The sequence below is a fragment of the Oncorhynchus mykiss genome, chromosome 9 (assembly GCF_013265735.2).
Source record: "Oncorhynchus mykiss isolate Arlee chromosome 9, USDA_OmykA_1.1, whole genome shotgun sequence".
NCBI classification, from domain to species: Eukaryota; Metazoa; Chordata; class Actinopteri; order Salmoniformes; family Salmonidae; genus Oncorhynchus; species Oncorhynchus mykiss.
The window spans coordinates 72,550,823-72,565,294 of record NC_048573.1 but is presented as its reverse complement, the minus strand read 5'-3'; the positions used below and the strand labels follow the sequence as shown (position 1 = coordinate 72,565,294).

The 14,472-nt window shown below is 32.0% G+C and overlaps 1 protein-coding gene across 1 annotated transcript in view; it reads right to left on the bottom strand.

Moving 5' to 3' along the window:
* Positions 1 to 14,472, bottom strand: part of ca6 (carbonic anhydrase VI) — a 37,217-nt gene that overhangs the window by 1,714 nt on the left and 21,031 nt on the right. The window contains exon 10 of the mRNA XM_036988953.1: positions 544 to 749. Coding sequence (XP_036844848.1) covers positions 544 to 749 — 206 coding nt within the window. The remainder of the gene's footprint in view (positions 1 to 543; positions 750 to 14,472) is intronic.

Here is a 14,472-nt window from a genome sequence, read left to right as displayed (position 1 = left end):
ACTGACTCCCTCCATGACTCCCCTCCCTCCCTGACTCCCTCCCCTCCCTCCATATCTCCCTCCCCTCGCCTCCCACATTGACCACCTCCCCTCCCTCCATGACTCCCTCCCTGACTCCCCTCCCTCCCTGACTCCCTCCCCTCCCTCCATAACTCCCTCCCCTCGCCTCCACACTGACTCCCTCCATGACTCCCCTCCCTCCCCGACTCCCTCCCTGACTCCCCTCCCTCCCTGACTCCCTCCCTGACTCCCTCCCTGACTCCCCTCCCTCCCTCCCCTCCATCCATAACTCCCTCCACTCGCCTCCCACACTGACTCCCTCCATGACTCCCCTCCCTCCCTGACTCCCTCCCTCCCCTCCCTCCATAACTCCCTCCCCTCGCCTCCCACACTGACTCCCTCCCCTCTCTCCATGACTCCCTCCCTGACTCCCCTCCCTCCCTGACTCCCTCCCCTCCCTCCATAACTCCCTCCCCTCGCCTCCACACTGACTCCCTCCATGACTCCCCTCCCTCCCTGACTCCCTCCATGACTCCCGCTCACCTCATATCCCATGGTGATCATCAGTTCGTTGTCGTTGCCCTGGCTGGAGTACGACAGGACAGTGTGTATCTCTCCAGGGCGCGTCTTCAGGTGCATGCAGGCGGTGAAGGAGTGCAGGTCCATGGAGTGAGCCAGGTGGGCCCGGGCATAGCTCTCGGTGTTCCTCTCTGGGAAGTGGAGCACCAGGGGAGACATCACTCGGGGCTCTATGGGGGACAGAAATTATAGGGTTAACATCTGACACAGGAGAAGGAATTATACATATCTACTGCATCACACAACAACTCTCTAAATATAAGCACCCTAAATATAAGTACTGTAAATATAAGTACTGTAAATATGTTATCCACATAGAAATAGTATAAATATAAGTACTCTAAAGGGAAGTACTGTAAATATAAGTACTCTAAATAGATCATAAAAGAGCAATTTCGTGTAAAATGTTCCACGATACATTAAATATACCTGTAGTTGTGTTTTAACTACTATTGTAACCACTAGTGTAACTACTAGTGTGACTACTAGTGTGACTCCTAGTGTGACTACTATTGTAACTACTATTGTATTTACTAGTGTGACTCCTAGTGTAACTACTAGTGTGACTACTATTGTATTTACTAGTGTGACTCCTAGTGTAACTACTAGTGTGACTACTAGTGTAACTACTATTGTATTTACTAGTGTAACTACTATTGTATTTACTAGTGTAACTACTATTGTGACTACTATTGTAACTACTAGTGTGACTACTATTGTAACTACTAGTGTAACTACTATTGTATTTACTAGTGTGACTACTATTGTAACTACTATTGTAACTACTAGTGTAACTACTATTGTAACTACTATTGTAACTACTATTGTAACTACTATTGTGACTACTATTGTAACTACTATTGTAACTACTATTGTAACTACTATTGTAACTACTATTGTAACTACTAGTGTGACTACTATTGTAACTACTAGTGTAACTACTATTGTATTTACTAGTGTGACTACTATTGTAACTACTATTGTAACTACTAGTGTGACTCCTAGTGTGACTACTATTGTAACTACTAGTGTGACTCCTATTGTAACTACTATTGTAACTACTATTGTAACTACTATTGTAACTACTAGTGTGACTACTATTGTAACTACTAGTGTAACTACTATTGTATTTACTAGTGTGACTCCTAGTGTAACTACTATTGTAACTACTAGTGTGACTACTATTGTAACTACTAGTGTGACTACTATTGTATTTACTAGTGTGACTACTATTGTATTTACTAGTGTGACTCCTAGTGTGACTACTAGTGTAACTACTATTGTGACTACTATTGTAACTACTATTGTAACTACTATTGTAACTACTATTGTATTTACTAGTGTGACTACTAGTGTGACTACTATTGTAACTACTAGTGTAACTACTATTGTAACTACTATTGTGACTCCTAGTGTGACTACTAGTGTAACTACTATTGTGACTACTATTGTAACTACTATTGTAACTACTATTGTAACTACTATTGTATTTACTATTGTAACTACTAGTGTAACTACTATTGTATTTACTAGTGTAACTACTATTGTAACTACTATTGTAACTACTATTGTAACTACTATTGTATTTACTAGTGTGACTCCTAGTGTGACTACTAGTGTAACTACTATTGTGACTACTATTGTAACTACTATTGTAACTACTATTGTATTTACTAGTGTGACTCCTAGTGTGACTACTAGTGTAACTACTATTGTAACTACTATTGTAACTACTATTGTAACTACTATTGTAACTACTATTGTATTTACTAGTGTGACTCCTAGTGTGACTACTAGTGTAACTACTAGTGTGACTACTATTGTAACTACTATTGTAACTACTATTGTAACTACTATTGTATTTACTAGTGTGACTCCTAGTGTGACTACTAGTGTGACTACTATTGTAACTACTAGTGTGACTACTATTGTAACTACTAGTGTGACTACTATTGTAACTACTAGTGTGACTACTATTGTAACTACTATTGTATTTACTAGTGTGACTACTAGTGTGACTACTATTGTAACTACTAGTGTAACTACTATTGTAACTACTAGTGTGACTCCTAGTGTAACTACTATTGTAACTACTAGTGTAACTACTATTGTATTTACTAGTGTAACTACTATTGTATTTACTAGTGTAACTACTAGTGTGACTACTATTGTATTTACTAGTGTAACTACTATTGTATTTACTAGTGTAACTACTATTGTATTTACTAGTGTAACTACTATTGTATTTACTAGTGTAACTACTATTGTATTTACTAGTGTAACTACTATTGTATTTACTAGTGTAACTACTATTGTATTTACTAGTGTAACTACTAGTGTGACTACTATTGTCTTTACTAGTGTAACTACTATTGTATTTACTAGTGTAACTACTGTTGTATTCACTAGTGTAACTACTAGTGTAACTACTATTGTAACTACTATTGTAACTACTATTGTATTTACTAGTGTAACTACTAGTGTAACTACTATTGTAACTACTAGTGTAACTACTATTGTATTTACTAGTGTAACTACTAGTGTAACTACTATTGTATATACTAGTGTAACTACTATTGTATTTACTAGTGTAACTACTATTGTATTTACTAGTGTAACTACTATTGTATTTACTAGTGTAACTACTAGTGTGACTCCTAGTGTGACTACTAGTGTAACTACTATTGTAACTACTATTGTAACTACTATTGTAACTACTAGTGTGACTCCTAGTGTAACTACTAGTGTAACTACTATTGTAACTACTAGTGTGACTCCTAGTGTAACTACTAGTGTGACTACTATTGTAACTACTAGTGTAACTACTATTGTATTTACTAGTGTAACTACTATTGTATTTACTAGTGTGACTACTATTGTAACTACTATTGTAACTACTATTGTAACTACTATTGTAACTACTATTGTAACTACTATTGTATTTACTAGTGTGACTACTATTGTATTTACTAGTGTGACTACTATTGTATTTACTAGTGTGACTACTAGTGTTACTACTATTGTAACTACTAGTGTAACTACTATTGTAACTACTATTGTATTTACTAGTGTGACTCCTAGTGTAACTACTAGTGTGACTACTATTGTAACTACTAGTGTGACTCCTAGTGTAACTACTAGTGTGACTACTATTGTAACTACTAGTGTAACTACTATTGTAACTACTATTGTAACTACTATTGTATTTACTATTGTAACTACTATTGTATTTACTAGTGTGACTACTATTGTATTTACTATTGTAACTACTAGTGTGACTACTATTGTAACTACTATTGTAACTGCTATTGTAACTACTATTGTAACTACTATTGTAACTACTATTGTATTTACTAGTGTGACTACTATTGTATTTACTAGTGTGACTACTATTGTATTTACTATTGTAACTACTAGTGTGACTACTATTGTAACTACTATTGTATTTACTAGTGTGACTACTATTGTATTTACTAGTGTGACTACTATTGTATTTACTATTGTAACTACTAGTGTGACTACTATTGTAACTACTATTGTATTTACTAGTGTGACTCCTAGTGTAACTACTAGTGTGACTACTATTGTATTTACTAGTGTGACTCCTAGTGTAACTACTAGTGTGACTACTAGTGTAACTACTATTGTATTTACTAGTGTAACTACTATTGTATTTACTAGTGTAACTACTATTGTGACTACTATTGTAACTACTAGTGTGACTACTATTGTAACTACTAGTGTAACTACTATTGTATTTACTAGTGTGACTACTATTGTAACTACTATTGTAACTACTAGTGTAACTACTATTGTAACTACTATTGTAACTACTATTGTAACTACTATTGTAACTACTATTGTGACTACTATTGTAACTACTATTGTAACTACTATTGTAACTACTATTGTAACTACTAGTGTGACTACTATTGTAACTACTAGTGTAACTACTATTGTATTTACTAGTGTGACTACTATTGTAACTACTATTGTAACTACTAGTGTGACTCCTAGTGTGACTACTATTGTAACTACTAGTGTGACTCCTATTGTAACTACTATTGTAACTACTATTGTAACTACTATTGTAACTACTAGTGTGACTACTATTGTAACTACTAGTGTAACTACTATTGTCTTTACTAGTGTGACTCCTAGTGTAACTACTATTGTAACTACTAGTGTGACTACTATTGTAACTACTAGTGTGACTACTATTGTATTTACTAGTGTGACTACTATTGTATTTACTAGTGTGACTCCTAGTGTGACTACTAGTGTAACTACTATTGTGACTACTATTGTAACTACTATTGTAACTACTATTGTAACTACTATTGTATTTACTAGTGTGACTACTAGTGTGACTACTATTGTAACTACTAGTGTAACTACTATTGTAACTACTATTGTGACTCCTAGTGTGACTACTAGTGTAACTACTATTGTGACTACTATTGTAACTACTATTGTAACTACTATTGTAACTACTATTGTATTTACTAGTGTGACTACTAGTGTAACTACTATTGTATTTACTAGTGTAACTACTATTGTAACTACTATTGTAACTACTATTGTAACTACTATTGTATTTACTAGTGTGACTCCTAGTGTGACTACTAGTGTAACTACTATTGTGACTACTATTGTAACTACTATTGTAACTACTATTGTATTTACTAGTGTGACTCCTAGTGTGACTACTAGTGTAACTACTATTGTAACTACTATTGTAACTACTATTGTAACTACTAGTGTGACTCCTAGTGTAACTACTAGTGTAACTACTATTGTAACTACTAGTGTGACTCCTAGTGTAACTACTAGTGTGACTACTATTGTAACTACTAGTGTAACTACTATTGTATTTACTAGTGTAACTACTATTGTATTTACTAGTGTGACTACTATTGTAACTACTATTGTAACTACTATTGTAACTACTATTGTAACTACTATTGTAACTACTATTGTATTTACTAGTGTGACTACTATTGTATTTACTAGTGTGACTACTATTGTATTTACTAGTGTGACTACTAGTGTTACTACTATTGTAACTACTAGTGTAACTACTATTGTAACTACTATTGTATTTACTAGTGTGACTCCTAGTGTAACTACTAGTGTGACTACTATTGTAACTACTAGTGTGACTCCTAGTGTAACTACTAGTGTGACTACTATTGTAACTACTAGTGTAACTACTATTGTAACTACTATTGTAACTACTATTGTATTTACTATTGTAACTACTATTGTATTTACTAGTGTGACTACTATTGTATTTACTATTGTAACTACTAGTGTGACTACTATTGTAACTACTATTGTAACTGCTATTGTAACTACTATTGTAACTACTATTGTAACTACTATTGTATTTACTAGTGTGACTACTATTGTATTTACTAGTGTGACTACTATTGTATTTACTATTGTAACTACTAGTGTGACTACTATTGTAACTACTATTGTATTTACTAGTGTGACTACTATTGTATTTACTAGTGTGACTACTATTGTATTTACTATTGTAACTACTAGTGTGACTACTATTGTAACTACTATTGTATTTACTAGTGTGACTCCTAGTGTAACTACTAGTGTGACTACTATTGTATTTACTAGTGTGACTCCTAGTGTAACTACTAGTGTGACTACTAGTGTAACTACTATTGTATTTACTAGTGTAACTACTATTGTATTTACTAGTGTAACTACTATTGTGACTACTATTGTAACTACTAGTGTGACTACTATTGTAACTACTAGTGTAACTACTATTGTATTTACTAGTGTGACTACTATTGTAACTACTATTGTAACTACTAGTGTAACTACTATTGTAACTACTATTGTAACTACTATTGTAACTACTATTGTAACTACTATTGTGACTACTATTGTAACTACTATTGTAACTACTATTGTAACTACTATTGTAACTACTAGTGTGACTACTATTGTAACTACTAGTGTAACTACTATTGTATTTACTAGTGTGACTACTATTGTAACTACTATTGTAACTACTAGTGTGACTCCTAGTGTGACTACTATTGTAACTACTAGTGTGACTCCTATTGTAACTACTATTGTAACTACTATTGTAACTAATATTGTAACTACTAGTGTGACTACTATTGTAACTACTAGTGTAACTACTATTGTATTTACTAGTGTGACTCCTAGTGTAACTACTATTGTAACTACTAGTGTGACTACTATTGTAACTACTAGTGTGACTACTATTGTATTTACTAGTGTGACTACTATTGTATTTACTAGTGTGACTCCTAGTGTGACTACTAGTGTAACTACTATTGTAACTACTATTGTAACTACTATTGTAACTACTATTGTATTTACTAGTGTGACTACTAGTGTGACTACTATTGTAACTACTAGTGTAACTACTATTGTAACTACTATTGTGACTCCTAGTGTGACTACTAGTGTAACTACTATTGTGACTACTATTGTAACTACTATTGTAACTACTATTGTAACTACTATTGTATTTACTAGTGTGACTACTAGTGTGACTACTATTGTAACTACTAGTGTAACTACTATTGTATTTACTAGTGTAACTACTATTGTAACTACTATTGTAACTACTATTGTAACTACTATTGTATTTACTAGTGTGACTCCTAGTGTGACTACTAGTGTAACTACTATTGTGACTACTATTGTAACTACTATTGTAACTACTATTGTGACTACTATTGTAACTACTATTGTAACTACTATTGTAACTACTATTGTATTTACTAGTGTGACTCCTAGTGTGACTACTAGTGTAACTACTAGTGTGACTACTATTGTAACTACTATTGTAACTACTATTGTAACTACTATTGTATTTACTAGTGTGACTCCTAGTGTGACTACTAGTGTGACTACTATTGTAACTACTAGTGTGACTACTATTGTAACTACTAGTGTGACTACTATTGTAACTACTAGTGTGACTACTATTGTAACTACTATTGTATTTACTAGTGTGACTACTATTGTAACTACTATTGTAACTGCTATTGTAACTACTATTGTAACTACTATTGTAACTACTATTGTATTTACTAGTGTGCCTACTATTGTATTTACTAGTGTGACTACTATTGTAACTACTATTGTAACTACTATTGTATTTACTAGTGTGACTACTATTGTATTTACTAGTGTGACTACTATTGTATTTACTATTGTAACTACTAGTGTGACTACTATTGTAACTACTATTGTATTTACTAGTGTGACTCCTAGTGTAACTACTAGTGTGACTACTATTGTATTTACTAGTGTGACTCCTAGTGTAACTACTAGTGTGACTACTAGTGTAACTACTATTGTATTTACTAGTGTAACTACTATTGTATTTACTAGTGTAACTACTATTGTGACTACTATTGTAACTACTAGTGTGACTACTATTGTAACTACTAGTGTAACTACTATTGTATTTACTAGTGTGACTACTATTGTAACTACTATTGTAACTACTAGTGTAACTACTATTGTAACTACTATTGTAACTACTATTGTAACTACTATTGTAACTACTATTGTGACTACTATTGTAACTACTATTGTAACTACTATTGTAACTACTATTGTAACTACTAGTGTGACTACTATTGTAACTACTAGTGTAACTACTATTGTATTTACTAGTGTGACTACTATTGTAACTACTATTGTAACTACTAGTGTGACTCCTAGTGTGACAACTATTGTAACTACTAGTGTGACTCCTATTGTAACTACTATTGTAACTACTATTGTAACTACTATTGTAACTACTAGTGTGACTACTATTGTAACTACTAGTGTAACTACTATTGTATTTACTAGTGTGACTCCTAGTGTAACTACTATTGTAACTACTAGTGTGACTACTATTGTAACTACTAGTGTGACTACTATTGTATTTACTAGTGTGACTACTATTGTATTTACTAGTGTGACTCCTAGTGTGACTACTAGTGTAACTACTATTGTGACTACTATTGTAACTACTATTGTAACTACTATTGTAACTACTATTGTATTTACTAGTGTGACTACTAGTGTGACTACTATTGTAACTACTAGTGTAACTACTATTGTAACTACTATTGTGACTACTATTGTAACTACTATTGTAACTACTATTGTATTTACTAGTGTGACTACTAGTGTGACTACTATTGTAACTACTAGTGTAACTACTATTGTATTTACTAGTGTAACTACTATTGTAACTACTATTGTAACTACTATTGTAACTACTATTGTATTTACTAGTGTGACTCCTAGTGTGACTACTAGTGTAACTACTATTGTGACTACTATTGTAACTACTATTGTGACTACTATTGTAACTACTATTGTAACTACTATTGTATTTACTAGTGTGACTCCTAGTGTGACTACTAGTGTAACTACTAGTGTGACTACTATTGTAACTACTATTGTAACTACTATTGTAACTACTATTGTAACTACTATTGTATTTACTAGTGTGACTCCTAGTGTGACTACTAGTGTGACTACTATTGTAACTACTAGTGTGACTACTATTGTAACTACTAGTGTGACTACTATTGTAACTACTAGTGTGACTACTATTGTAACTACTATTGTATTTACTAGTGTGACTACTAGTGTGACTACTATTGTAACTACTAGTGTAACTACTATTGTAACTACTAGTGTGACTCCTAGTGTAACTACTATTGTAACTACTAGTGTAACTACTATTGTATTTACTAGTGTAACTACTATTGTATTTACTAGTGTAACTACTAGTGTGACTACTATTGTATTTACTAGTGTAACTACTATTGTATTTACTAGTGTAACTACTATTGTATTTACTAGTGTAACTACTATTGTATTTACTAGTGTAACTACTATTGTATTTACTAGTGTAACTACTATTGTATTTACTAGTGTAACTACTATTGTATTTACTAGTGTAACTACTAGTGTAACTACTATTGTAACTACTAGTGTAACTACTATTGTATTTACTAGTGTAACTATTAGTGTAACTACTATTGTATTTACTAGTGTAACTACTATTGTATTTACTAGTGTGACTACTAGTGTTACTACTATTGTAACTACTAGTGTAACTACTATTGTAACTACTATTGTATTTACTAGTGTGACTCCTAGTGTAACTACTAGTGTGACTACTATTGTAACTACTAGTGTGACTCCTAGTGTAACTACTAGTGTGACTACTATTGTAACTACTAGTGTAACTACTATTGTAACTACTATTGTAACTACTATTGTATTTACTATTGTAACTACTATTGTATTTACTAGTGTGACTACTATTGTATTTACTATTGTAACTACTAGTGTGACTACTATTGTAACTACTATTGTAACTGCTATTGTAACTACTATTGTAACTACTATTGTAACTACTATTGTATTTACTAGTGTGACTACTATTGTATTTACTAGTGTGACTACTATTGTATTTACTATTGTAACTACTAGTGTGACTACTATTGTAACTACTATTGTATTTACTAGTGTGACTACTATTGTATTTACTAGTGTGACTACTATTGTATTTACTATTGTAACTACTAGTGTGACTACTATTGTAACTACTATTGTATTTACTAGTGTGACTCCTAGTGTAACTACTAGTGTGACTACTATTGTATTTACTAGTGTGACTCCTAGTGTAACTACTAGTGTGACTACTAGTGTAACTACTATTGTATTTACTAGTGTAACTACTATTGTATTTACTAGTGTAACTACTATTGTGACTACTATTGTAACTACTAGTGTGACTACTATTGTAACTACTAGTGTAACTACTATTGTATTTACTAGTGTGACTACTATTGTAACTACTATTGTAACTACTATTGTATTTACTAGTGTGACTACTATTGTAACTACTATTGTAACTACTAGTGTAACTACTATTGTAACTACTATTGTAACTACTATTGTAACTACTATTGTGACTACTATTGTAACTACTATTGTAACTACTATTGTAACTACTATTGTAACTACTAGTGTGACTACTATTGTAACTACTAGTGTAACTACTATTGTATTTACTAGTGTGACTACTATTGTAACTACTATTGTAACTACTAGTGTGACTCCTAGTGTGACTACTATTGTAACTACTAGTGTGACTCCTATTGTAACTACTATTGTAACTACTATTGTAACTACTATTGTAACTACTAGTGTGACTACTATTGTAACTACTAGTGTAACTACTATTGTATTTACTAGTGTGACTCCTAGTGTAACTACTATTGTAACTACTAGTGTGACTACTATTGTAACTACTAGTGTGACTACTATTGTATTTACTAGTGTGACTACTATTGTATTTACTAGTGTGACTCCTAGTGTGACTACTAGTGTAACTACTATTGTGACTACTATTGTAACTACTATTGTAACTACTATTGTAACTACTATTGTATTTACTAGTGTGACTACTAGTGTGACTACTATTGTAACTACTAGTGTAACTACTATTGTAACTACTATTGTGACTCCTAGTGTGACTACTAGTGTAACTACTATTGTGACTACTATTGTAACTACTATTGTAACTACTATTGTAACTACTATTGTATTTACTAGTGTGACTACTAGTGTGACTACTATTGTAACTACTAGTGTAACTACTATTGTATTTACTAGTGTAACTACTATTGTAACTACTATTGTAACTACTATTGTAACTACTATTGTATTTACTAGTGTGACTCCTAGTGTGACTACTAGTGTAACTACTATTGTGACTACTATTGTAACTACTATTGTAACTACTATTGTGACTACTATTGTAACTACTATTGTAACTACTATTGTATTTACTAGTGTGACTCCTAGTGTGACTACTAGTGTAACTACTAGTGTGACTACTATTGTAACTACTATTGTAACTACTATTGTAACTACTATTGTAACTACTATTGTATTTACTAGTGTGACTCCTAGTGTGACTACTAGTGTGACTACTATTGTAACTACTAGTGTGACTACTATTGTAACTACTAGTGTGACTACTATTGTAACTACTAGTGTGACTACTATTGTAACTACTATTGTATTTACTAGTGTGACTACTATTGTAACTACTATTGTAACTGCTATTGTAACTACTATTGTAACTACTATTGTAACTACTATTGTATTTACTAGTGTGACTACTATTGTATTTACTAGTGTGACTACTATTGTAACTACTATTGTAACTACTAGTGTAACTACTATTGTAACTACTATTGTAACTACTATTGTAACTACTATTGTAACTACTATTGTGACTACTATTGTAACTACTATTGTAACTACTATTGTAACTACTATTGTAACTACTAGTGTGACTACTATTGTAACTACTAGTGTAACTACTATTGTATTTACTAGTGTGACTACTATTGTAACTACTATTGTAACTACTAGTGTGACTACTATTGTAACTACTAGTGTGACTACTATTGTAACTACTAGTGTGACTACTATTGTAACTACTATTGTATTTACTAGTGTGACTACTATTGTAACTACTATTGTAACTACTATTGTAACTACTATTGTAACTACTATTGTATTTACTAGTGTAACTACTATTGTAACTACTAGTGTGACTACTATTGTAACTACTATTGTAACTAATATTGTATTTACTAGTGTGACTCCTAGTGTGACTACTAGTGTGACTACTATTGTAACTACTAGTGTGACTACTATTGTAACTACTAGTGTGACTACTATTGTAACTACTAGTGTGACTACTATTGTAACTACTAGTGTGACTACTATTGTAACTACTATTGTATTTACTAGTGTGACTACTATTGTAACTACTATTGTAACTGCTATTGTAACTACTATTGTAACTACTATTGTAACTACTATTGTATTTACTAGTGTGACTACTATTGTATTTACTAGTGTGACTACTATTGTAACTACTATTGTAACTACTAGTGTAACTACTATTGTAACTACTATTGTAACTACTATTGTAACTACTATTGTAACTACTATTGTAACTACTATTGTGACTACTATTGTAACTACTATTGTAACTACTATTGTAACTACTATTGTAACTACTAGTGTGACTACTATTGTAACTACTAGTGTAACTACTATTGTATTTACTAGTGTGACTACTATTGTAACTACTATTGTAACTACTAGTGTGACTCCTAGTGTGACAACTATTGTAACTACTAGTGTGACTCCTATTGTAACTACTTTTGTAACTACTATTGTAACTACTATTGTAACTACTAGTGTGACTACTATTGTAACTACTAGTGTAACTACTATTGTATTTACTAGTGTGACTCCTAGTGTAACTACTATTGTAACTACTAGTGTGACTACTATTGTAACTACTAGTGTGACTACTATTGTATTTACTAGTGTGACTACTATTGTATTTACTAGTGTGACTCCTAGTGTGACTACTAGTGTAACTACTATTGTGACTACTATTGTAACTACTATTGTAACTACTATTGTAACTACTATTGTATTTACTAGTGTGACTACTAGTGTGACTACTATTGTAACTACTAGTGTAACTACTATTGTAACTACTATTGTGACTCCTAGTGTGACTACTATTGTAACTACTATTGTAACTACTATTGTATTTACTAGTGTGACTACTAGTGTGACTACTATTGTAACTACTAGTGTAACTACTATTGTATTTACTAGTGTAACTACTATTGTAACTACTATTGTAACTACTATTGTATTTACTAGTGTGACTCCTAGTGTGACTACTAGTGTGACTACTAGTGTAACTACTATTGTGACTACTATTGTGACTACTATTGTAACTACTATTGTAACTACTATTGTATTTACTAGTGTGACTCCTAGTGTGACTACTAGTGTAACTACTAGTGTGACTACTATTGTAACTACTATTGTAACTACTATTGTAACTACTACTGTAACTACTATTGTATTTACTAGTGTGACTCCTAGTGTGACTACTAGTGTGACTACTATTGTAACTACTAGTGTGACTACTATTGTAACTACTAGTGTGACTACTATTGTAACTACTAGTGTGACTACTATTGTAACTACTATTGTATTTACTAGTGTGACTACTAGTGTGACTACTATTGTAACTACTAGTGTAACTACTATTGTAACTACTAGTGTGACTCCTAGTGTAACTACTATTGTAACTACTAGTGTAACTACTATTGTATTTACTAGTGTAACTACTATTGTATTTACTAGTGTAACTACTAGTGTGACTACTATTGTATTTACTAGTGTAACTACTATTGTATTTACTAGTGTAACTACTATTGTATTTACTAGTGTAACTACTATTGTATTTACTAGTGTAACTACTATTGTATTTACTAGTGTAACTACTATTGTATTTACTAGTGTAACTACTAGTGTAACTACTATTGTAACTACTAGTGTAACTACTATTGTATTTACTAGTGTAACTATTAGTGTAACTACTATTGTATTTACTAGTGTAACTACTATTGTATTTACTAGTGTAACTACTATTGTATTTACTAGTGTAACTACTATTGTATTTACTAGTGTAACTACTAGTGTGACTCCTAGTGTGACTACTAGTGTAACTACTATTGTAACTACTATTGTAACTACTATTGTAACTACTAGTGTGACTCCTAGTGTAACTACTAGTGTAACTACTATTGTAACTACTAGTGTGACTCCTAGTGTAACTACTAGTGTGACTACTATTGTAACTACTAGTGTAACTACTATTGTATTTACTAGTGTAACTACTATTGTATTTACTAGTGTGACTACTATTGTAACTACTATTGTAACTACTATTGTAACTACTATTGTAACTACTAT